General features: G+C 36.6%; 1 protein-coding gene across 16 annotated transcripts in view; it reads left to right on the top strand.

The window, feature by feature from the left end:
• The window catches only part of VPS54 (VPS54 subunit of GARP complex), a 195,152-nt gene that overhangs the window by 55,091 nt on the left and 112,916 nt on the right, over positions 1-27,145 (top strand). For 13 of the 16 annotated variants that reach the window (XR_013554660.2, XM_078444560.2, XM_078444555.2 and 10 more), the window contains 2 exons: positions 19,967-20,122; positions 21,868-22,109. Coding sequence is in view for 15 of the 16 variants with exons in the window: in XM_078444560.2 (XP_078300686.1) it covers positions 19,987-20,122; positions 21,868-22,109 (378 nt within the window). In the remaining variant the exon portion in view is untranslated. Of the gene's footprint in view, positions 1-597; positions 2,000-2,743; positions 2,859-19,966; positions 20,123-21,867; positions 22,110-27,145 lie in introns of those variants that run through there. The other 3 variants (XM_078444558.2, XM_078444553.1, XM_078444559.2) reach the window with 3 other exon arrangements.

The raw sequence follows: 27,145 nt of genomic DNA on the forward strand, positions 1-27,145 counted from the left end.
GAGTCTGCTGCTCAACTGACTGAGCTACCCAGGAGCCTCCATAATTCTTAATGGGTTTAATAAATACTGTGCTAAATATAGTGTTAGTAATATAGCAGCTAAATCTTTCTTCATCTTTTGAGGGCAATCATGATTTCTATCAGTTTTTCTTAATTTTCTGTCATCTGTGTTTTCTGGAAATGAACACTAATAATGCATCTATACACATTTATTTATTTATTTTTTGTTTATTTTTTTAGCATTTATTTATTCTTGAGAGAGAGAGAGAGAGAGAGAGACAGAGCATGTGCAGGGGAGGGGCAGAGAGAGAGGGAGACACAGACTCCAAAGCAGGCTCCAGCCTTGGAGCTGTCAGCACAGAGCCAGACATGGGGCTCAGACTCAGAGACCTTGAGATCATGACCTGAGCTGAAGTCGGATGCTTAACCGACTGAGCCACCCAGGCGCCCCTATACACATTTATGTGATTTGGCTTTTCTAATAATTGATTCAATGAAATCAATCATTTATAATGAATTGATTCAGTGAAATCATTTATTATGAATTGATTCAAGAGACAAGTGAATATATTAATTTGAAATTTATCTAACTTTAAATTACTGGTCCAGTTAACAGGTTATTTTCTTTTTGTTTTCTTTTGTTTTTGGCAAAGTTTATCATCAGCATTTACTTTTCTGTTTAGATTCATGATTATGAATTGTTCTGTGGCAAGGTAAAAGTCTTGTTAGATCCCTAAAAGAACTTAAGGACAATACTGAATGTGTATTTTCTTCCTATGGCATGTTATCTACAGATGGATAATGAGGAAAGCAAACCAGTTTGTCTTGTTCCAGTGTCTGGGAGACAACTCACGATTATTATTTAATCCAAGTGCCATCATGAGCAGTTTGGAATCTTTTTTGGAACAAAGTGGAGTATAATCGCAAATATTTTTTAAAAGGCCAAACTGCCAGGTTTAAGGCAGCTTTTGAACTGTTGTTGACTTCCTGAAACAGGTTCAAAATATGGGAAATTGCTAAATCCATTTCTTAGTATAATCTATGAATCGACTCTAGATTTAAACTGAAATTATTTTCCTCTCTGGCGTTGGATGAAATTTGAAGCTTTCCTTAATATTTAATAATAAAAACTCATCTGGTTTTATAGGAGATTGGGGATTTAGAAGGATTTATTACTTTCTAGTTAAACTTATTTCACATTGGGGATTGATTTCTTACTCTCTTTACAAAATTGTAGGGAACTGAATTTAGAAAAACATAAGGTAAGAATTTCCTCTTAACTATTTTTGTTGCATCCTTCTCTTTTTTCCTGCCTCCCCCAACTTTATCTATTTAGTGGGTTAAATATTTCACAAAGTTATTTTTGCAGTTTTCAAAGTGACTTCTTGGAAATGAAACTTGCATCGACTTCTTTTTTCAATCCCCAACTATAAGAGCTACATTTTCACTTTTCATTTGTTAAAACAGACTGTCTTATAAATGCCTGAAACTTTGGTAGATATTTTTAGGCGAGCAATAGTTTCAAACTGGAAAGAAATCCTCCTAACACTAAGACATAAACACAAATGACTGAGGGCCCTTTTTTCTCTTTTTAAAAATATTCTAAAGCATTTCCTTTCTTGCAGATTTTTTTTTTTTTTTGATTAAAATTGCAAGTCCTCAGATACCAGGTTGAATTGCATTATTGTTAAGAATCACAGTGAGAAGGTATTAATACACACGCACTTCCAGTATCTCAAAGAGCAGAAATAACCGGCTTAAATGCCAGAATAGTGTGATAGATGTCTGGTAGGAAGGCCAGGAACTAGGGGAAAACTTAGAGAAGTACGCGGTGGGGGAGGCATCAATGGAGAGGCAATGCGCTGTTTTCAGAGTCCAGCGTGTCGTGGCGGAGAGGATGACCTTTAACCTTTAAAGGACATTTATTTGGGAAACTCTGAACAGCGTTCACTTTGAGGGGGCGAAAGGCGAGGTGGAATGTTGTGGCAGTATCTACTTTAGTAGGTCCAGGGTGGTTTAGGGATGTTTGGAGTCGGTTGGTCCGGGGGTTGGGCGAGGGCCATGTTGAGGGAACGCGGGCCAGTCCCAGGGAAGGCGGAAGCCGCCACCTGGATGCTCCGGAGAACAACTCGGGTGGGGGAAGGGTCGTGGAGAAAAGTAGAGTTCAGCGTTGGTTTCTGTCTTCGCTTGTAGGACGATCAGAAGAGGCGCAGAGGAGCCGCGCGGGGTGTTTCCCGCTCCGGGGGAACGCCGGCAGCGCCCGCGGCGCCCGCGCCGTGGCCCCTCTCCCGAGGCGGCGAGCGCTCCCCCCGGCCCGGGCCGCGGCCCTCCCGCCCCGGCGGAGGCGCGCGGTGGATTGTGGGCTGGGGGCTGCGGCGGCCTCGCGGCGGCCTCCGGCGCTGTCTCCCGGACCTAGCCCGGCCGAGCCGGGCCGGCGGGGTGAGGGGAAGCAGTGGAGCAGGGAGCAGAAGCGCTAGGGGTAGTGGTCGCGGCGCGGCGGCGGTGGCGGCGGCGGCGGCTCCTCTGGAGGCCGGGGATGTGGGAGAGGCGGTGGCAGCAGCGGCGGAGGCGGCGCTGCGGACCCGGGGGAAACTGCTGGCTGACAGGACACCCGGGAGAGACGTGAGGGAGCCGCCGCTGCCGCCTCTCACCCGCGAGCGGAGCTGGGCTCGGGAGGGCGGCCCTGTGCTCCCCCGGCCGACGGGCCTGCCGGCGCGGGGCGGGGGCGGGAGGCCGGGCTCCGGCCCGGCGGGGCTCCGGGCGGCGGCGGCCGCGGAGCAGCCTCGGCGCGACGTGGAGGGCTGGAGGCGGCGGCGATGCACTAGGCCTCGCTCTGGGGCGGCTGCCCGGGACCCGCAGGTAGGTGTCGGGCCGGCCCCACTTGACCCCCCCGGCGCTTCGCGGCCCACCCTCACCCCGACCTCCTGTGGAGAGAGGGCCTGAGACCCCACCCCCTGTGTCACCTCCCCGGCCCGAAGCGGACAGAGTTTCGGTCACAACTGACGGGCGCTGAAGCTTCCATTCTCTTCTCCGCCACCACCTCCTCTTCCTTTTCGCTCCCGCTCTGGGATCGGGGCGGTAGCTGCTCTCCCCACTTCAGTCGGCGGCCGCAAACGCCGCTGTCCCCCCTCTCGCCCCTCTCTGGGATCCGGGCTTTGGAACTTCCATCACCCTCCTTAGATGCTGCCCCGAAACTTTCCCTTTCTTTTCTCAGTAGGGCCTTTCAGCCTCCTTTTGAGCCTACTGGAATAATTTAAATATTAAAAAATTGTTTTTCTTCCTGGGGAAGGCTACCCCCCTTCCCCCATTAACTCGGTGTTTTGCAGTTTGGCGATTTAGCTCGCAGTAGTTTGTTCAGTAATTAATTTTCTTCAGTTCTGCTTCTTAACATCTGTGCATTGATACAAAAGCAGGCCTCCCCTGCCCTCCCATCGTTGACAAGGGAACTTTTGGCTGTACATTATAATTAACTACTTGGTCTGTCCATGTGTTGTGAGTTCAGGACGATATTTTTAGAATTTTGACTGACCTGGGGTTGCAAGTTTTGTTTTGTTTTAACTCGCCTTTAACCAGCTTTATTTTTTGTCCTTTATTGAGTGAGGCCCTCCTTACTTTCGAATAATTAAATTGTTTGCACTGTTTGTTTTTTTGTTTTTAATTGGCTCTATTTCTGATTTGTCAAACCCCAGGGCGATCAATAGTAAATGATTACAAGGCAGATGATATCATGATATAGTATGCTGAGGAATGCGTTATTGTGGTTAACTTAAACTGCAGATTTTGATGGACATTCGAGTTGACTTTTATAAATCTGATTGTTCTAATTGGAAAAGTACTTTGAGAGCCTTGATGATTTCTAAGCAGTTTTGATGGAACAGATGGAATGATTGGGATTTGACTATATTTGTATTGCAGTCAGAGTCTGATTTCCTAGAAATGAGTATTACTTGATGGGTCATAGTGGTCATCATTGCTCATGATAGGTTTTGGTAAGAATGATCAATATGTGCAAATTTTGGGTGGTTGATAGTTGTGGTTTGGGGGATTAAATGTTTGCAGTTTTATTGTGATTTGGCTATTTTAAAATTATAATCTGGTAACTTAAGAATTACTACCCTATGAGGACAGACCTTACAGTTGGAGGATCATTTTTAAAAGAAGTGAAAAATGTATTGATTTTCTTTGTAAAGAACGTATCACAGAACTGTAAAGACTTCACATTTTGTTGATGATATTTATATATTTTGTTTTTGTTACTTAGCATTTGGCTTTCTGAAATGTTTTCATTGTTTTTAAATTATCCAAAGTTTACTAGAAAAAGATTAAATTTTCATGTTTTTCTGGAAAAGTTAAAATTTATTTCTGGGTAGGTATTAAGTTTTTATGTCAGAATTACAATCAAATATAACTCATGAAATGGCAAACTTCGCAGAATTTGTTCTTAATCACGTTCCTTTTTCTATCCGTAAAAGTTGATTAAAATTCCTTTTTCCTGCTTCTGGCCTTTTACATCTTTGAGTAACACTCATTTAAAGGATGAAATTAAATGATTTATAGTATATTTACAGAGTTGTGAAACCATCATCATAATAAATTTTCGAACATTTTCATCACCCCAGAAAGAAACCTGGTCATTAACAGTACTCCCCATTCCTCCTACCCCACCCCCAGACCTAGGCAACCACTAATCTTTCCATCTCAATATTTGCCTATTGTGATTCATTCATATAAGTAGGTTTTTGAAGTTTTTCTCTGAAAATCAACTTACATGTTTAAAATATTTTGAGTCCGAGAATAAGCAGCTGATCACTGGTGTTAATAACTGATGTTCTAAACAACTATTTGGTTGTATTCAGCATGAAGTATGGAGTAAGAAAAAAGCATAAATGGTTTTTGGTGATCTCAAGAGGTGATCTGGTCAGCTGGGAGTCACGTAGAAGTTAAAGGAGTATTTTTGCCATTGAATATTAGGATATCAGGGTTAGGAAAAAAACGTAAATGCCATCAGCTTGCTTCCTACTTGTTTCACAAATAGATGGCAGGAACCATATGAGGAAATCTGAAGAGTGGAAGCTTGAATCTCTAACATTGTGGCTAAAGAACCACAGTGTGGCCATGTAAAGCAAGAAATGGGGATTTGCTAGTTAGAATTGTTTAGGTTCTTTTATGTATGCATGTATTTGACATTTTACTAGCATTTACTCATTTTGGGATGGAGGGTTGTCAGGAGACTAATGCATCTGCAGAGATGAAATCCCTCTTACAAAATCCTCTAAAAATGCTTTAACCTAAAGGAGGATGGCATATACTATAAGGTATCTTCTTGTACTTTTACCATCTTATTTTTAAAAAATTCTATTTTAAAAACAAAATTAATTAAAAATAAATTAAGATTGGGGTGCCTAGGTGGTTCAGTCGGTTGAGCATCTGACTTTTGATTTCCACTTGGGGCTTGATCCCAGGATGGTGGAGTCAAGCCTCACTTCCCCTCAGTTGGGGATTCTCTCCCTCTGCCTCCTTCCTCTGCTGTCTTGCTCACATGTGCTCTCTTGCTCTTTCTCAAAAACAAATTAAGATTAACAAGCCTGGTTGGAGGCCTTTTTTTTCAAAGACCTGGGGCCCTAACATCTAAACTAATGGTTCTCAAAAGAGGGTAAATTTACCCTCCAAGGGACATTTGGCAGTGTCTGGAAATGTTTTTCATTGTCACAACTGAAGGTGTGGTGCCATTGGCATATAGCCAGGAATGTTGCTAAATTATAAATGCACAGGATACATCCTATGTTATCCTGCACACCCCTCTCCCCCAACAAAGAACAAAGAATAGCCACCCAAATGTCAGTAATGTCTTAAACCTGTGGTTTGTATTATTCTGGCTAGTGTTCTCAACTCCTGCCAGGTGGGAAAATAACTCTCATTGGGTATATTAGATTAGCCCTTTAGGTCCTCTAGCAACTCTCTCTTTGCAGTTGAGGGCATATGAGGGAAAAATAAAAGGACATCTAACTATGACACAGTGCAGATATTCTTTAGTAAAATTAGTAATTAGAAATAATTAGAATTAGATATTCTACAGTAAAAAATTTTTTACTGGAAATGGCAGATTTGTTTTACTGCAGATCTGAACTATTATGTTTTGAATTGTTCGTTACTGGTGCATAAGTTTTTGAGGGGTAGATTGGGCCCAGGTTGTGGAGTTTTTGAACGTGATAAACTTGATATATACCACTATCAAAGAATACATGAGGAGAGTGACCTATCGTATCTGAATTTTGGAAACATGATTCTAAAATTGAGTGAGGTTAGAACCAAAGAAGCTTTTGCTAGGAGATTCTCACAGCAGTCTAATCTGCAAATAAAATCCTGAACTAGATTACTCGCAATTAGAATGGAGAGCAAGGGATGGATGTGTGATGAATTTTGGAGGTAGAATCCATAGGACAGCCCACACTGGTATAGAAATTAAAGAATGTAGAGAGGTCAGGGAGTCAAGTTGGCTGTAGGGTTTCTAGTTTAGGAAGCTAATAGATTATTGTGCCATTAACGGAGCTAGAGAAGGAATAAACTTTTGGCAGGTGGTGGCAGATAAAGATGGCATAAATAATAAATTTAAGTTTTGGCTATATTGAATTTTAGGTATCTTTGAGACTTGTAGGTGAAGATGCCTAGTAGGCAGTTAGAAATGTGGGTGTGAGACACTGAAAAGAGCTTATAACTGGAGAAAGATCTGAAATCTGTCTAGTTTTCTCTATCTCCACTACCATTATCGGAGTTCAGGCTATGGGCATCTCTCAGTGAGATTAAACAAGTTTCCTATCTGGACTCTTCTAGTCTTAGTCTTCTCCATTGCATTCTCTGTGCTATAATCAGTGATTTTTCTGGAGGGAAAATCTGATTATATCATTTCTCATCATAAATTATTTCTGTGACTATTTTATCCTCATGATAAAATCCATATTCCTTATTCTTTTAATAGATTTGTAATTTCATTTAAGTTATTTTCCCAACTTACCTCTCTAGCCTTGTGACTCTCCCCAATTCCCTCCTCCCCCTGAATATATAATTTTCTCAGACATGTTGAATTATTTCCAGTTTCTGGCAGAAGGCTTCTTTTCCTGTCCAAGCCTTTGCAACATACTATTCCCTATTCCTGGAGTATTCTCCTTTTCTCATACTTCCTCCCCTCCGTTTATTTGGTTACTTCTACTTATCTTCACTTCTTTGTAAACTTTCATTGATTCATTATTTTTTATTATTATTGAAAAATTTTAAACCTACAGAAAAGTCAAGAATAGTGAACACCTACACACACATAAACACTCGCCCCCCCACCCCAATTTCTTTTGCCAAGTCTGAAAGTAGGCTGTAGATTTCATTACATTTCACCCCTAAATACTTAAGCATGCATCTCCCAATTACAGGGACATTCCCCTATATGATCACAATGCTGTTATGATATCTAAAAATATCAACACTCAACAAGCTTATTAAACATACAGTCCATACCTAAATTTCTCCATTTATCCCAAAATTTTTTATAGCTGTTTTTTTCTCTACACTATTACAAGATTCAGTTAAGGTTCATGTATTGCATTTGGCTGGTATGTCTCTTTAGTCTCGTCCAATCCAGACTAGGCCCAGTGCCTCCCTCTTCTTTTTTGGTTTATCCTTTGAAAAATAGAGGCATTTGTGCTCGAGTTTATTCCATATTCTGAATTACTCTGTTTCTTCATGATTAGATTCTGGTCAGATATTTCTGGCAAGAATACCACACAGATGATAGGTATTCCTACCACTTTATCACATCAGGAGGCACATAATGGTAGTCTGTCCCCCTGTTGGTGATTCCAGCTTTGATCATTTGGTAAGGGTAGGAACTGACAGATCTCTCTATTATTTTTTTAATAAATAACTGATAGGGTGGTACCTCATGGCTATGTAAATATCCTTTTCCTAACATCCTTTTAAACCAATGGTTTTATCATCCATTAATGATCCTTCCTTGAGTCAATCATTGCATTTGAGGATTACAAATGGTGATTTTTCTATTTCTCTTATTCTGTCTGCATTTATTACTTTTATTGGCTTTTGAGGGCAGTGAGGTCAGATTTGATGAAGACTGAATATAGGCAATTGAATTTAGAAATCAGGTCATTCCTCACCATTTCCAGAGCAGTGAGTGGTAAAGATGGAAGATTGTGCAGGAGGTAGACCCAAGAGAGAATAGAGGTTTGCCAATGAAGGGGAGGCAAGAAGTAGCTCAAGGAGATAGAGCTGAGGGAAAAAACTTTAATTTAGCTCTTGAACTTTTTTTTTTTTTTTTTTTTTTGATGGGCTGATGAGATAGGAGAGTCAGGGAATAATTAATAGAACAGGGCTGGGATGAAGTGGGAAGAGGTGAAATCAAGAACAGTTGGTTGGAGAATTAACTCTGGACAAGAGTACACACCTGTATTGTCTATCAGAAGTTAGGAGTTGTGAGAATTAGGTACATTTGAATGTGGAGGGTAGAAGTCCTATCTGAGGCTTTTTTTTTTTTTTTTTTTGGTATGAAGTAAAAAGAAAATTACTTTTTAAGCATGAGATACATGCAGGTAAGTAAACTAGGGGATATGAAGAGAGTGATGAAAGTTTTTTATAAATACTGTGGGGATTGGGGAAGATCAGTGTTTCAGTATAAATGAGTGAAAGGACTGCTGAGCAGGGTCATATCTGAGATTGGAGTTTATACATTTATAATCTGCATGTTTTATCTAAATTTTCTCCATTGTTTTGCAGCCAGGAACAAAGCAAAGATAGATTGAAGATGGATGAGGGAGGAAAGAATTAAACCTGCAAGGGACACTGTTGAAGTAATTGACAGGGGATAAATCCAAGTCATTTTTGTTCCTTTTAAGAATATATTAATATATAATTTCTTCTAACAGATATTTTTAAGGTAGGGTAAATTATACAGATTTTATTTTCAATTTACTCTTCTTGTGTAGGCATTTTAATGTCTTATGGTTTACACATTTAAGATATATGCATTACCCAGTAACTTTAAGTTAGTGATTTTAGAATTTATTTGCTAATCTTTGGCTGAGACACCAAGAACAGAATACCAACATTTTAATCTGATTCACTTTGACAAAAATTTCACTAGTAATATAGTCATATCAATGGCCCAAAGGAGTAAAATAAGGCATCTAAGTTATATTTGGTTCCCACTGAATTTTTTACATGCTAGAGGCAGATTTTATCACAGTACAGTTTTATCATTCAATTCCAGGCCTGTGATGCTTAGTTAGTTTCAGTGGCTGCCCTATTACGTTTTTTGGTGAATGTGTGAGGGAAAAAAGACATTGCTTTCATTTTGAGTAACATCTAGACTTAAAAAATATATATAGTTTTTTGAGGATATTTATGATTTTTATTCCAGATAAGGATGTCATACATGAAATATCACTTATTTTTTAAATATTTAAATTTAATATTACAAATAGTTATAGTTTTTATCGTTGTAGCCATGATTATCTCTTATTGTTCCTTCTTGTCACTAGATCGAAAGTAAATGAGGAACATAAGGAAGCACATGTATTCAGTTTCCTCCAAGACACGGCCTTATAAATGTCAAATGGGAATATAAGGAAAAAGCAGATTAGTGCAACTTTGTTCTTATTTTCTGGGTTCACTTTGGCTTCTTCCATGCTCCTTTAATACCCAAAATGAGTAGACAAGTACTTATTTATGAGGGAGCCTTAATTTGTTAATTATTTCTTGAAAGCCCACATCTTTCTGTTTAAATTTTAGCTTTATTGTTGAGATCGTTGTGGTTAAAAAATTTTAAGTACTTTAAAAAACTATGATTAAACTAGATTTGGTCAGGTGACGAATCGTATACTTAAATAGTGTAGAAGTATATTGTCATTTGTGTCTAGGTTGTATGAAAGAAGACTATCTATAACATTTACCAGAAATTGGCTCCTAAAATTCCAAAAGTGTTGTGGAAAATATTTCTTAGAATGTGAGATATTTGAGATATTTTAGATTACTATGATTTAAAAAATAGTCTGTACTGATTTCTGTCATTGATCTTTGGTAGGACATTACAGTATTTTTTTTTTTTTCCTTGTTTGTGTCAGTACATCTAAATTTAGGGAAATCAAGTTTGCTATTTTTTTGTTTGCTTTTAGAAAAAATAGGATTGAGTATAGATTTTTTTTTCTTTTTTACTAAACTCAAACCCAAAATTGTATCACAAAATACTACCTCTGTCCAGCTCCAGTGTAAAAAAACTTCCCACTATATCTTCTCAAATTACAAATAGACATTTTATAAACGTTAATTAATAAGTTCATTTATTACTTAGAATTCACAACACATTTCTTGTTGAAAGTGTTGAAATGATGGTCTATAGTAGATTATGTATCCCAAGTTGCAGCTCCAGAATTATCCCTTTGCTAAGAAAAATATAGTGAATTATACGATGAAAATGTGTCTTTTTCCTTAAGGAATTGTTTTCTAGTAGTGCCAGTTTTATAAAGTTCTTTGAACCTAAAACTGCTGTAAAAAGTCAAGCCTTTAAAAAAATGTTATCACAAACAGATGTTAACTATTGCTATCATTTTTAATATAAGATGGATAAAAATATTTGTTAGTGTAAGTAATTTTTATTGGATCAATATTGATAGATCAGATAAGGAAAAAAAGAAGAAAGTACTGGGTGCATGAAATAGATGAGAGGCAGTAGTGAAAGAATTTAGGTTTTGTTTGTTTTGTTTTTGGAGAAGCAGTATGGTTTAGAGATAGAGGCATGGAATTTAGAATCAGATCTGAGTCCAAATCCCATATTCACAATTAACTAGCTAAATGGACTGAAACCAATTATTCTTGAACCTGTTCATCCACATAATGGGTATTCATTCATTCACTGATTCATTCAGACGTGTTTTTCTAGCAAGCAGTTATGGACTATATAGTGTCTAGTCAAATATTAGTGATAATATAATTCTTTCTTTCCATTGCTTCCCTCTCCCTTCTTTCATTGATAACTGGTGGTGGGAGTGAGGCATTCCAGGTTTGCCCAAGTCCCAGCTGATTCTGCTCCTCCCACCTCTGCTTAAGGGCATTAGGTAGAGGAGTAGGATGCAGTGCAATTTTTCTGGATCAGCTTGCTCATTTTCTCACTGTTGCCTGACAAAGTCCTGCCTTTCTCAAGGTGGGGCATAGTGTAAAGTGCCTCATAGTCCCTGGGAGTGATTTTTGTCTCTGCCTTCACCGCCACACCCCTAATCCCTGTGTTTATCTAACTCTTCTTTCTCCCTCCATCTTCTTGCCCTAGTACCTTTTCTTGTTCCTTTTTAATCTCACCCTTCAGTTGGTTTCTTGCTGTTTGCCTACATATATGCTCAGGTCTCCGGGACCTAAAAAAATTCGTGCTCAACATTTAGTTTGTTTTCTTTCACCACCAAAAAGATGTTGATCTTGTTGCCTTTAGTACTTCATTACTTACTTAACCTTTTGTGGTATGGCATCTGCCCCAACCACTGTCCTAATATTATTCTAATTCAGTATCCTTTCTTTCTAAAAATTTTTTAATGTTTATTTACTTTTGAGAGAAAGAGAGAGAGAGAGAGACAGACAGACAGAGCTTGAGCGGGGGAGGGGCAGAGAGAGAGAGGGAGACAGAATCTGAAGCAGGCTCCAGGCTCTGAGATGTCAGTATAGAGCCCCATGTGGGGCTCAAATCCACGAACTGTGAGGGCATCACCTGAGCCCAAGTCGGTCGCTCAAGCTCAACTGACTGAGCCACCCAGGCACCCCTAATTCAGTATCCTTTCTGAAGTTAGTAACCTTGACCCCTCTCTCTGCATCATGTTGACACTACTGTTCACACTTTGCTATTGGACACTTCTCCCTTGTTTCTGTAAGGATGGTATTTCTGATTGCTTTCTTCCTTTCCTTATAAATGTATTTGGTCTACCCCTTTCTACCCATTTCTCTGAGCTCTCATTAGCCATCTTTTTTTTTTTTTTTTTTTTTTTTTTTTGTATTTTGTGATATTACTTTCTTATGACTAGAAGTATTTTCTCTTACTCCTGTAATGTAATTGAACTGGAGACAGCAATGGAAAATTCATGGAGGCAGGGTTCTATACACTACATGAAAGAATTTTCTTCCTAAAGCAATAATAATTATTTTACAGTAATAATCTGCTTTTGAAGTAGTCGCTTCTCTACTATTGAAGGTTTTCAAGTGAAGGCAAGACCCCATGTAGAAAAGATTCCTATATTAGGTAAAAGTTGAGCTAGATGGTCTTTCAAAGTCCCCTCCAACTCAGAGATTGTAATTTTTATCTCATCCACTCTACTCCCATAGATTCAACTTTGACCTTTATTCAGATGTCTTCTAAATCATTATTTCTAGCCTCTCTGCCTTCTTTCCCTCATCTTTCCTCTCTTGAACAGTTTTTGTCATCAAACTTGTTGTTTCTGTTCTAGGCCACACCTTTTCTAGTTTCAGCATCATTTTCCAATATTATTTTTTCTCTCTTTTTACTAGCATAGCTTTGAGGATCACTGTTCTATTGTTTAGTTTAGTTATTGTTTACTTTTCTGATAGTAAATTATATCTGCTCATATTATTTTGCTGCCTCCTCTCCCCCTAAACTAGGGACACTCAAGCAAAGGACACCAATAGAGGAGGCTCAGGGTCCTAAAGTTTAAATTGATTATAAAACTTTGTATGACACAGTCCAAATATTAATACTTAAGATGTTTGTAATAATAAATAGTAGTAAAGTTGTTTATTGAATGTCTACTGTGTGCCAAGTATTGTGCCATGAGCTTACATAGGTTATGTAAGTTATATTCCATTTAAATTTTATAACATTGCTATGTGGAAGATACTGTTGCTGTTCCATTTTAAAAATGAGAAAACTAAGGTCACACAACTAATAAGTGATAGATCCCTAACTCACTTTATGGCCAGTTTTCTTAAGTATATTATATATACTATGTTTCAAGAATACAGAGAATCTAGAATAAAATTTTAGAAAGTCACATAATGTATGCAAAGAAGAGAATGTATTTTTGATTTTGTATGTTTTTAGATTGTTGAAATGAATATGAACTTATAATATGAGACATTGTTAGCGGCTTATTTGTGCTTATTACTTCTTTATCCATGATATTGTTCATTCATTCATTGAATATTCATGCATTTTACTGATTGCCTAGACTCTGCTGAGTGTGGCATAGGAAGGTGAATGAAACAAGTAAGTTTTCAGTATAGTGGGGGAGACAAAATTAACAGGTAAATAATCGGTTATAATTGGAGCAAGTACTAAAAAGATCACGCTATAATGCTAGTGATCGAGAATAATGGAGTGTGTGTGTGTGTGTGTGTGTGTGTGTGTGTGTGTTTGGATGGGGGAAGAGAAGGGAGAGGATGTGCTTAGATACAGTGGTCAGGAAAGGCTTGTTATAATAACCACTGTTAATGTTTTGTTGTATACCTTTTTATACATTATGTGTATGTAGAGAGAGTTATGTAAAGTTTTTATGTCAAATGTGATTATATATTCTGTTTTGTAATCTCATAATTAAGTCTCTTGAAACAATAGCCATTGTTTTTTAATTTCCCCTCCTGTTCCACTCCAGCTTCTGCAGTCTGGCTTCTGTGCCCACTGTTGAACTTGACATTGTTTCTGATGTAACTGGTCACTGCCTAATTGCCAAATCTAAATGATGGTTTTTTCCCCCTTATTTATTTGTGAATTCTCAATTGATATTTCTCCCACCTTCTTGGATGTTCCTTCTTTATCACAAGCTTTCCTTTATATCTTTCATTTCTTTCTTCAGAAATGTTCAAGTCCTCTTAGGTTCTGTACTTGGCCCTCCTTACTGATATCTTATAGAGTGATGGATTTAACACCAGTGTCTTTAAGTCTGTAATGACTCACTAGTCTTGTGGATCAAGTCCAAAATCCTTTGTAAGGTTTCACCCAGCCTAAGGATTCTTCATTTTTTTTGATAGAAGGAAAAAAGAAATGAACCTTTATTAATACTTATTGTAAGAATTGATATTAGCACCTTCAGTCAGTTCATATGTTCATTTATCTTATGATCATCTTTATTTTAACTCAGTGGTTATCACTTGGGGTGATTTTGTTTTCTCCCTTCTTTCCCCCACCTCAGCATATTTGGCTTTGTCTAGACACATTTTTGGTTGTCATAACTGTATATGTGGCAGGGGAGGGTACTATTGGCATCAAGTGAATAGAGGCCAAGGATACATCTAAAGATCCTAAAATGCATAGACGGAAAACACCCAATAACAAAGAATTACTCAGCTCAAAATGTCAATAGTGCCAAGGATCAAAAGAAACCTCCTTTAACTGGATTTTAAGTGTTTCCTTTAATTATGAATGTAGATAACCCTTCATAGGGATATTAGCACTGCCTGTAACTTTGTCACTAGTAGAAATTTCAAATATTTTCATGTCACATTAATGTGTTGCAGATACCTTGAAATATTTAAGCTCAATTATTGCTTAGAAATTAAGATAGATTTGCATTAAGTGAGAAGCAAGAAATTACTATATTACATTTTAAAAAGTTTATCTCAGTATAGTTGTCCATTGTAATCTAATGTATTTTATGCATTATAAACTAAATTATTCTGGGAAGGGGTCTGTAGACTTCACCAGACTGCCAAGGAATCCATAGGATAGAAAAGCTTAACTCCTGGTGCAGAGGCTTAAATATTTTTGGTGAGAATGCTTCAGAGGTGATGATGTTTATTTTATATTGTCATTTCATGACTCATTAAGTTGTCATACTATTGTCAATGATGCCAAGTTTGATGACTTAGTTAAGGTAGTGACAACCAGATTTTAAAGATACATTTTCCCCTTTGCATTGCTTAGTAATCTGTGGGGTAATACTTTGGCACAAGATGAGTGTTCTGAATCTGAACAACCTTTCACCTAGTAGCTTTAGCATACATCGATGATTTTTGCCTGAATTGGTTTATACCTTAGGGTTACAACTAATTCAATTCTTCCTTCTACATTTATTACTGGCTTTGTTCTGTAAAGAAGAGATTTCCTTTCTTCATCCCACTCCACCCACTTTTCCTCATGTCTTTTTCTTTCCCTAAGTATCACTGTATATTCATTAATTTTTATTTAGCCAATATGTTACACTCAAGTAAGTTTCTTTTCCTTTTTTTTTTTTTTTTTTTTTTTTTTTGGAGTGCTCAAATTGTCCCGCAAGTGGCATTTGAGCACCCTTTTTACTTGGTCCTTTGTCCTTTTGACAGATCCTTCTGGTCTTTGAGCATTTACTTGCTTTCTGACGCAAGAGTTCTTAGGATCCACTTTTTTTTTTTTTCCCCCTGTGCTCCAGGTCTGAACTCAGATATTTCGTCAGTGAACCGTGGTTCTTTGTGGAGATGGTATAGTTTTCACTTATTCCTTGAAAGTAGAGCATACTTGTGAAATCTTTTGTAAAACTGAAATAGTGTAAAGCAGAGAAACACTTACCATTAATTTATAGGGAAAATGTTTGAACGTTCCCAGACCCCCAAAATGACATGTTTTAGGCTTCTCCTATTTCTTAAGACACGTATTACCAATGGTTGCCTAGAATAAATTGAGAAAAAGCACAGATACTAAGATACACGGTTCAAAGCTACAGTAGCTTGTTGCTGAGGTGCTGAGTGTAATTTCAGGGAGGTAGTTTGGCAGTGCTACACTTGCTGCTTTGGGTGTGTCCTGCCTCTGTGATGGCTTGCTGCAAATGCTGAATGCGGTTTTTGCCTCTCACCTTTTTAAAGAAAAGCAACAATCCTCTTTGGATTTCTTTTGGTTAGTGAAAACAGGTGCTAATGTAGGTCTTTAGTAAAAGCAGACTGGCATAATGCAAACTTTGGAAAAACAGTGTGTACCTACATTTAGAAACCAGTCCGAGCTGTTGGTATGCTGGTGCTTCTGGAGTGACATTGTTTTAGGAACTTTTAATAGAAGCTTTTAACCTAACTTGTAACATAAAAAGATACTTTGAGACATAAAAGAAAGACAATCACATGTTTCTTTTTTTTTTTTAATATGAAATTTATTGTCAAATTGGTTTCTATACTACACCCAGTGCTCATCCCAACAGGTGCCCTCCTCAATTCCCATCATCCACTTTCCCCTCCTCCCACCCCCCATCAACCCTCAGTTTATTCTCAGTTTTTAAGAGTCTCTTCTGGTTTGCCTCCTTCCCTCTGTAACTTTTTTTTTTCCCCTTCCCCTCCCCCATGGTCTTCTGTTAAGTTTCTCAGGATCCACATAAGAGTGAAAATATATGGTATCTGTCTTTCTCTCTATGACTTGTTTCACTTAGCATAACACTCTCCAGTTCCATACACGTTGCTACAAAAGGCCATATTTTATTCTTTCTCATTGCCACATAGTATTCCATTGTGTATATAAACCACAACTTCTTTATCCATTCATCAGTTGATGGATATTTACGCTCTTTCCATAATTTGGGTATTATTGAAAGTGCTGCTGTAAACATTGGGGTACAAGTGCTCCTATGCATCAGCACTCCTGTACACATGTTTCTGATCTTACTCATACTTACAAATTCTTTTGGAATGAATGAGACTGTTTCTTTCCTTAACTCATACCCATGCTCTTATCTATTCACTTAAGGATTATCATTAGCTGTCTAACTAACATCTCTCTTCTGATCTGTTCTACATATTACCCATTTAATCCATCTCTAAAGTATTTATTATATATCTATCTGTGTGCCAGGAATTGTGTTAGGCACATAGAATATACAGGAAAATGGAAACATCAAGAGGTTCATAGTCTGAGAAGACCTATATAAAGACCAAATTTTCAGTATGGTTGTTGCAAAAATAGAAATACATAAAGGGTGACTTAAGTGTGAGAAACCAAAGAAGGCTTCAAGAGAATATAATAGTTGAGTATGGTATTGATATAATTATGAAAAGATGATTGTGTAAAGAATGGTGATTTACAGATTCTCATTGTAGGTGACCGCTGATTAAATGCCAAATTTGTTTCTAGATGTAAAGTGGAAGTATTAGAAATCAGAGGTTACCTGCATTTAGTGCATAGAGCTTTCTTTTTCCCTGTATTCTGTGTTTTTTGTTATTATTTTTGCTAGTTTTTTTTTTTTTTTTTTTCTGGATAGACAAACTATTCTTAGGTTACACTGAAACTTTCTTACTAGGATGCCTCATCATTTCTGTTCTTTAGCTTTTCAATGAAAGATTATTTTTTTTGCTGAAGTTGTTTGGTTTAGAGGCCACAGGGATTTGGTGTATTTGTTTATGCATCCATGCCTTATGAATAAATCCACAATATTTTATTACTAGTGATTGCACATACTAAGTATCTGCATCATACTTATGTGGCCATTAATACAACGTTGGGTTCTTACTGTGCGGAAATCTTAATAAACTCAGGATGATTGAAAGAAATGGAGAGACAAATGGTTTGAAATTGGGACTCCCCTATATAGGCAGTCCCCTAATTTTACATACTTTCTTTATAGTTAGAGATGTTCCCCCATTTCATAAGAAGAACAAACAAAACCTATATATGTGTCCCAGTTCAGAATCTTTAAAGAGTAAATAAGGTACCACTCCCCCACCACCTCAGATACTGAAATAACTTATAGGAGTCTAGAAATTTTTTCTAGACTAGTTTAGTCTCCATCTCCTCAAGTATTTCTGGCTTCCTGAGATGGCGCTTAGGATTTCTTTTTGCTGTTAAAACAACATGATGGTAAATAGTATAAATTGAAATAGTAGTGTGCTATCAATCAGTATTTGATTTATCTGACACCAAGCAATGGGCAATCAATATAAATACATTTTCCATATATTTGTAGCTTACCTCTACAAATGTCAAAATGTCTTTAATTTAGCCATTTTATTTGATGAAATTAATAAAGTTAAATAGACTTTATGTTAAATTTGGAATTATCCTTACTAAATACTTAATATACAGGATTATGTATTATATACTTTCCTTTAGATTATCTTTTCTCTCTCAAATATGTTTTATATATATATACATATACGTATATATATATATACACATATATACATATATATGTGTATATATATATATAAAACCATACACTTAATGTGTATGGCTATATATGCAACAGGCCAGTGATCCCTTTCAAACCAAGACCCTGATTAATTCATCTGGCCATGTTCTGTGTGTGTGTGTGTGTGTGTGTGTGTATTTAAGTATGATTTATTTTTCAGTACTTCCCAATACAAGTGTTTTACTCTAGCCATGTCAGTTTCCACATAGTCTTATGATTATTCCATGTCCCTTAACCTTTGTTCATGTTATTGTTTGCTTTCTGTTCAGGGACCCTAAGGAAGTTATTTATCTTTGTGCTTTTTCTTAACAGTTTGTTTCTTACGGTCTTAGTGGTGTAATTGGATTTGTTTCTTTTGCATTAGGAGGACTGTGACAGATAATCAAAGAAGTCTGGGGGGCGCCTGGGTGGCTCAGTCAGTTGAACGTCCAACTTTGGCTCAGGTCATGATCTCATGGTTCGTGAGTTCGGGCCCTGCATCGGGCTCTGTCTGTGCTGACAGCTCAGAGCCTGGAGCCTGCTTCCAATTCTGTGTCTCCCTCTCTCTCTGCCCCTCCCCCCCACACGCTTTGTCTCTCTCTGTCTCTCAAAAATAAAGAAAACTAATTAAAAATAAAAAAAAAAACCCAAAGAAGTTTGGGAAATGTCAGTTTTAGCTTTCCACTAAACTAGGGGAGAGTTAGAGTAGATTAATTTTTTGTCACCATTCTCAGCTTTGTCTCTGCTCTTTATTTCTTACCCTTGGTATATTCACCAGATTTCCTGAGTAGGCTTTTTTTTTTTTTTTTTATTTGTTAAAACCCATGTGTCTTTGTAAACCCCCTAGTCTTTCTGAGCCTTGCTATACTTATCTCCAGTATGAGGGAACTTAGACTAGATGATCTCTCTAAGTTCCCTTTCAGCTGTAAACTTCTGTTTATGTTCATTTATTTATTCCTTCATTGAAAAATGTTTATTGAATACCTGTTATTTGATATGTATACTCTGAACTATAAGATTATCTACTCTCCAGTAATAAAATAATACATGTTCTTCAGTATCCAGGTTATGTACTGCTTCATTTGTAAAGTTTTACCTGAAACTGTAGCCTATGTTATGTTGTCTTGCCCCACAAATTCTTTTAGGACCTAGTGAACAATGTAGACATAGGTTAACCTGTGTTTTACTTAGTGTTTTGATTGTTGTCATTACTTAATGTAATTGCAGACACCTTGGAGAGTAATACTTCTTTTATAATTGATAACGGTTGTCACTTAGTCGTAATAATTATGACGGTAACTAACATTTATAAACACTAACTTTTGAGACGAACGTTGTTTTATATGCTTTATATGCTTTATATATATATCCATTCCTTTTACTCTTACAAAATGTTTGTGAAATGGGAGCTCTTTTCATGTCCATTTTTACAAATGAGGTAAGGTACACAAAGGTTAAGTAAATTTCCTTGAGGTTATACTGCTGGTAAGTGAAGAATTTCTGCAGTCAGACTTCAAAAACCCATTTGCTTATAATGCGTAATTACTGTATGCTTGCTGAATGAATGGATGTTTTCATCTTTAATATATAATTGGTTACAGCTTTGGTATCTATTTTGCACTTTGGATAAAAGACTGAAGATATTTCACTTCCGGGAGAATACTTTTCAAACAAGGACAAATAACTTTCTTAGTAACTAATTATGAGTGACACAGTTAATAGTATTCAAATTGTATACTTATACCTTGAGGGAGTTTTGGATAATGTATCCTTTTCAGAGAAAGTGTGAGACATGCATAATACTTACAGATGAATTTTGATTTGTGTTAAGTATCTTGATTATTACTTGTTACTTATTTTCAGTTGAGTGGTGATTTTATGCAATGGCTTCAAGCCACAGTTCTTCACCAGTGCCTCAAGGAAGCAGCAGAGATGTTTTCTTTAAAAAAGAGGTAGATCCAACAAAACACATTCGACCTGTGCAGTCACTGCCAGATGTATGTCCCAAGGAGCCCACAGGTAAGGCCTTTTTCTGTTTGTTGGTTTGAAGATTTTTACTGAGGGTTTGTATTCTCTTTAAATGAGTAGTCAGATTCTGTATACAGTTGACCCTTGAACAACATGGGGTTTGAACTACATGAGTCCACTTATATGTAGCTTTTTTTTTTTTTTTTTTATAAATACAGTACAGTACTATAACTATATTTTCTCCTTATGGATTTCTTAGTAATATTTTCTTTCCTCTAGCTTACTTTATTTGTAAGGATGTAGTATATAATATATATAACATACAGAATATGTTAATTGACTATTTATGTTATCTGTAGGGCTTCCAGTCAACAGTAGGCTATTAGTAAAGTTTGGCAGAGTTGAAGTTAGATGTGGATTTTTGACTACATGGGGAGGGGAGTGGTCTGTACCCCTAATCCTTCCATTGTTCAAAGGTCAGCTATACTTAAAAGAATAAATTTTATAGTGTTAAAACTAAAGAGATAGATAATTTGGAAGTTGATTGGAAAATTGGAATATAGTTCTTTTCATGCATTTCCATAGAAGAAATTACTTGCATAAATGGAAAAAAAAAGTTTTGAAAATGGAAGCTAGAGATTTGAAGCTTTTTAGTTAAACATAGTATAGTCAATTCTTATTATTTGTGGATTCTGTGTTTGTAAGTTTGCCTGATCCCTGAAATTTATTTGTAACCCTAAAATCAATACTTGTGGTACTTTTGTCATTATTTGCAGCCATTTGCAGAGGAATGAAAAATTTGAATTGCCTGATGCACATGTACCTACCTAAGGTTGAACAAGGCAACACTTTGCCTTCTTGTTTTAGCTCTCATGCTATAAACAAGTATCTTTTTTTGTGGTCTAAACAGTGCCACATTTTTTGCATTTTTGAGCTTTTTATTGGTGCTTTTGCTGTTTAAAAATGGTTACCAGATGTAGGGCTGAAGTGCTTTCTAGTGTTTCTAAGCACAAAAAGACTGCAATGTATGCACTAATGAAGAAAATTCATTCAGGTATGAATTACAGTGGTGTGAGCCATGAGTTCAGTGTTAATGAATGAACAATATATATTAAATAAGGTGTCTTTAAACAGAAACAGAATAAGATTATTTATTGATTGGTTGATGAAAATTTTGTGACCAGAGGCTTGGAGGTACCTACCCCTGTATTTCCCCTAGGAATAGTGGTTCAGTATTTGCTAATTGTTACCATGACTTTATAGAACAAAACTACCATGAATAACAAGAATTGACTATATATATATTTTTGTTTCCTCTATGATTAATGCCACAGCAGCATTTCTGGCATCTAATCATAAGCCAAACAAAGGATATTAGAACCAGGTGTGTCTGCCATAATACAACAGAAAAGAGGTAAACCTGTGAAAAATATGGATTATTAAAGGATAGAATATATATAATAAAAAGGTAGAAGAGTTTTGATGTTGAAAAAAGAGAAATTGTACATTAAGGAAAGGAACTAATGAAAGACTTTCTTTATGATCCACCCCACGATGCAAATACAACTCTCAAATTTTGCGTATTCTTTATCTTTTACATGCTTTTCCTTCCCTTGGCAATTGATGCTGAAAGCTGAAGGTTATTTAATCAGATTGATTTTCGTTAAAACGTTTGTTATAAAAGAGAGATTTTGGTGCCTTGGCATAGAGCAGAAACTAAGCAATTTTTATTTTTCTAGGATGTACTTTCAAATGTAGAACTTAGTTTACAGAGTTTTCTTGTTTACTTTTTGCAGGTGATTCAAATAGTTTATGTGTTACCCCATCTCTAGTTACAGATCAACATAGATGGACTATATATCATTCCAAAGTAAACCTCCCAGCAGCATTAAATGATCCTAGATTAGCAAAAAGAGAATCTGACTTCTTCACAAAAACATGGGGATTGGACTTTGTGGACACTGAAGTCATACCTTCATTCTACCTCCCACAGATCAGCAAGGAACATTTTACAGTGTATCAACAGGAAATCTCTCAGGTAATATCTAATCTTGAAGTCAGGTCGAAAGGGATAGAAAGATCTTTAGTTTGATTTATTATAGATTTTTGACCAATAATCTTTGATGAGCTTACAGTATTCTTTTCTGTCTATATTCATTCTACTGTCCTGGGTTGTATTTAATTCTTTGCTTAGATATATGTAAATATATTTCTCTTACTGGAGTGATTTTTCACATTTATACTTTTCTAATAGTGCTAAGATTCAACATGCAACCCACCCTGCCTCCCAAGGAGAAAATTGTTCTGTTAGGCCAGTAAAACCCAGATGATTTGTGAAGTTTAAGAAATGAGCAGAATAGAACTGTTTCTTTGTTTCTTATTTACCACAAAGAATTTAATAGAGCATGCTAGCTCTGGCAGATAGTCTTGATACCTTTAGACATAATATATTGCTCTACATTCAGTTCTGAGCGAGTGGTCCTAAGTTTGAGATGGCTTGTTATTCATTTTTAGTGAGTATTTTCAATATAATTTTGGTTACCATTTTAGTCTTTTAAGAAACTCACTTTTAAAATGGAACAGGGGATATTAAAACTTCTTTCTTTACTGAAATATAATTGCCATATAACATTATAATAGTTTCAAGTGTACAACATAATGATTTGATATTTATATATATTGCAAAATGGTCACCATAAGTCTAGTTAACCTCTGTCACCATACATAGTTACAAATTTTTTTTTTTTTCGTGATGAGGATTTTAAAAATCTTTCCTAGGAACTTTCAAATATGCAATACAGTGTTATTAACTATAGTGATCACGTTTTATATTACATGTAGAAGAGGGGATATTTATATTTTTATAATATCCTTTTTTATACTTTTTTCATTAGCAAGCCTAATTTGCATTTAGCTGACTTCATTTCACTTGATTACTTTGTTCTTTTTATGATTTGGAAATAGGCTAAATATGATTACATTATTGGCATTAGTACTATACAGTATCTGGTTAATTTTTAGTACTACCTACTATTTTTGTACAGCACCTGTAAATATTATTTACTTTTATATAATGTATATTCACATATGGTGTCTAGAGTTTTTGTGTTCCTCTTTTTTTTTTTAAAGTAGGCTCCATGCCTACCTAGTGTGGAGTGCAACATGGGGCTTGAACTCATGACCCTGAGATCAAGACCTGGGCTGAGACAAGAGTCTGATGCTTAATCAACTGAGCCACCCAGGTGCCCCAAGTTTCTGTGTTGTTTTCAACAATCATAGCTGTCTGGATGTTGTTAAGTGGATGAGCTTTAATATGCCTTCTTTTTGATGGTTTGTAATCTCATGCCTTATAACCTACCATTTGGCTTCTCTATTTATCCATTTATTGATCAAATATTTATTGAATGCCTTCCATGTGCCAGGCACTGTTCTAAACACTAGGGATACAACACAGACCAAAACACACTATTTCTCTCCATTAAAAAGTTTACATTTCTAACAAGGATTATGAACAATAAACCCTTAAGCAACCACTAAAATAACAAAACAAAGTATTATAGCTAATAAGCCAACAGAAGAGATAACATGAAATGAAAAAAATTCTCAATCCAAACAAAGGCAGAAAAAGGGTAAAAAGGGAGCAAAGAATGGATGAGAAAAAAGAAAAACTTCAAGATGATAGACCTAAACCTAACCCTGTCAATAATCATATTAAATGTAAATGTTTAAGCACCCTGATTACAAGTCAGAGGTTGTGAGATTGGATGAAAAAGCGAGACCCAACTGTATGCTGCCTATAAGAAGTGTACTTTAAATACAGAGACACAGAACATTTGAAAAGTAAAACGATGGAAAAAGATATACCATGCTAACACCAGTCAAAAGAAAGCTGGAATGGCTATATTAATACCAACCAAAGCAGATTTCCAAGCAAAGACTATCCTAGGGGTAGCGATTATTTTATAATGATAAAAGTGTTAAGTTAATCAAGAGGATATATTTCTAAACATTTAGTCTGTAAAAACAGAGCTTCAAAATATATGAAACAAAAAGTAGGAATTTTATGGGGGAAATGGATGAATTCACAATTCTGGTTTTTCTGGGGGAAATGGATGAATTCACAGTTCTGGTTGGGGATTTTAATACTTGTCTCTCAATAACAAGTGCTCAATGACAGCACTGTCAATCAACCTGAATTGACTTTGAAAGAACACATTGAAACAACATTCCACCCAACACAGAAGAATACATTTTCTTCTGAAGTGTTCCTGGAACATTTATCAACATAATCTGAACCATAAAACAAATATTAATACATTTAAAAGTCTTCAAGTCATACAAAGTATATTCTTTGACCACAATAGAATTAAATTAGAAATTATTGACAGAAAAGTGTGTGGAAAATCCACAAATACTTGGAAACCAAAATTAACACTTCTAAATAAAAATGTGGGTCGAAGAGGAAAAGGAAATTAGAACCATTGATTCTTGAACAACTTGGTTTGAACCATGCAGATCCACTTATATGCAGATTTTTTTGATAAGTACAGTCACAGTACTGTAAATGTATTTTCCTTATGATTTTCTTTTTTTAAAAACAAACTTTTTTTTTTTTTTTATGTTTATCTTTGAGAGAGAGAGAGAGAGAGAGACAGAGACAGCATGAGCCAGGGGAGGGACAGAGAAAGAGGGAGACACAGAATCCAAAGCAGACTCTAGGCTCCGAGCTGCCAGCACAGAGCCCGACCCAGGGCTCAAACTCAGGAACCACAAGATCATGACCTGAGCCAAAATTGGATGCCCAACTGACTGAGCCACTCAGGCACCCCTTCCTTATGATTTTCTTAATAACATTTTTTTTCTAGATTATTTTAAGAAATAATATGTAATGTGTAATATACAAAATATGTGTTAATTGACTTTTTGTTACTGTTAAGGCTTCTGGTCCACAGTAGTTGGTAGTTAAGTGTTTGGAGAGTTAAAAGTTATACTTGGATTTTTGATTATTGGACATTGGTGTCCCTAACCCCTACGTTGTTCCAAAGGCAGCTGTTGTTTGAACTGAGTGGAAATAAAAACACAACATATCAAATTTGTGGCATGCTACTCTGGTGGTACTTAGGGAACAATTTATAGCAGTAGATGCATATATTAGACAAGAAGAATAGTCTCAAATTAGTGACCTCAACTTCCACCTTAAAAAGCTACCACAAGAACAAATTTAAACCAAAATAAGCAGAAGAAAGAAACATCAAAGTCAAAATCAGTGAACTAGAAAGTAGAGAAACAGTAGAGAAAAATCAGTGAAACCCTAAGCTGATTCTTTGAGATCGATAAAATTGGCAGACCTGGGTGCCTGGGTGGCTCAGTCGGTTTAGTGTCCGACTTCAGCTCAGGTCAGGATCTCGCAGTTCGTGAGTTCGAGCCCTGCGTCAGGCTCTGGGCTGACAGCTCAGAGCCTGGAGCCTGTTTCAAATTCTGTGTCTCCCTCTCTCTGCCCCTCCCCTGCTCACACTCTGTCTCTCTCTGTCTCTCAAAAATGAATAAACGTTAAAAAAAAAAAAAAACTTAAAAATTGGCAGACCTATAAGCAATGCTGATCCAGGAAGAAAAAACATAATCACCAATAACAAGAATGAGAGTGATGACATCACTACAGATTCTACAGTGGTTACAAGACTAATTTGAACAATTTTATGCCAATAAACTTAACAAGTTAGAGTAACTGACATATTTGTTGAATGACACAAATGACCAAATCTCACTCAAGAAGAAATAGATAACCTGAATAGCCTTATACTTATTAAAGAAATTGATGTTAAATACCTTTTCAAGAAGCAAACTCAAGCGCTCATGGCTTCACTGTTGATTTCTACCAAATATTTAAAGAAAAAACAATACCATGTCTACACATATTCTTTCATATTTTCGTGAAGATATGAAGGATAGGGTGAGTATTAGGATGAGGCTGGCAAGGTTCCTGAGATGTAAAATATGAAGGGGCATGAGAATCTAAGAGTAGGTACCTCTTTAAATATTGTACCCTAGGCTCCTTGCTTGCCTCACCCTATTGCCAGCCCTGGTGGAGTAACTCTCACATACTGTTGGTGGGAATTTAGAGTGGTACAAACCCTTTTGGAAAACAGTTTAGCCATTTCTTAAAAAGTTAAAAATACTTCTGGTTCAGCTTAGAAGGAGCTTGGAAGCTTCTACTCCTGTTCTCACAAGAAAAAATCTGAAAAAACTGAAAATCAACAACTTAGAGGCTTTTTGAAGGTAACAGCCCAGGGGCGCAAACTCACTAAAAGACAAAAGGCCTAATCACAGAACTCTGGAATGCTTCCCTTCCTCCCACATCTTCCCACCATATCAATAGGGCACCTGTATAATAAGGGAATACAACTAAAAGACTTAATATTGTCTTAATAATGTCTCAGACTTAATATTTAAGAAATCTGTAAAGGCAGCAAGGGAGGGGCACCTGGGTGGCTCAGGTTGTTAAGTGTCCAGGTCTCTCAGGTCATGATCTCATGATTTGTGAGTTCGAGCCCCGTGTCAAGCTCTGTGCTGACAGCACAGAACCTGTTTGGGATTCTCTCTCTGCTCCTCCCCCATTTGCTCTCTCTCTGTCTCAAAGTAAATAAATAAACATTAAACAACAACAACAAAAAAGACAGCAAGGGAGACAAAAACAAGGACACCAGAGGAAATTTTAGCCTCTAACATCTGCAGCTACAGCAAACAGTAAATACAGCCTCATTCCTAGCCAGATAAACAGAAATCTCACACAAAATGCCTGTTTACCTCAGTTCCTTTTATCCAGTACATCATATCTGGCATTCAACAGAGAATTATAGTATATACTAAAGATAAGAAGAAGAAAACCCCACAGTTTAAAGAGCAAGTACTAGAATGAGACTCAGATGGCAACAATGTTGGAATTCTCAGACTGGGAATTTAAAACAACTATGGTTAATATACTAAGACCTTAATGGAAAAGGTAGATAACATGTAAGAATAGATGGGTAATGTAAGCAGAGAGATGCAAACAATAAGAATCAAAAGGAAATTCTA

Source organism: Panthera onca, chromosome A3 (genome assembly GCF_046562875.1).
Source record: "Panthera onca isolate mPanOnc1 chromosome A3, mPanOnc1 haplotype 2, whole genome shotgun sequence".
Taxonomy (NCBI): domain Eukaryota; kingdom Metazoa; phylum Chordata; class Mammalia; order Carnivora; family Felidae; genus Panthera; species Panthera onca.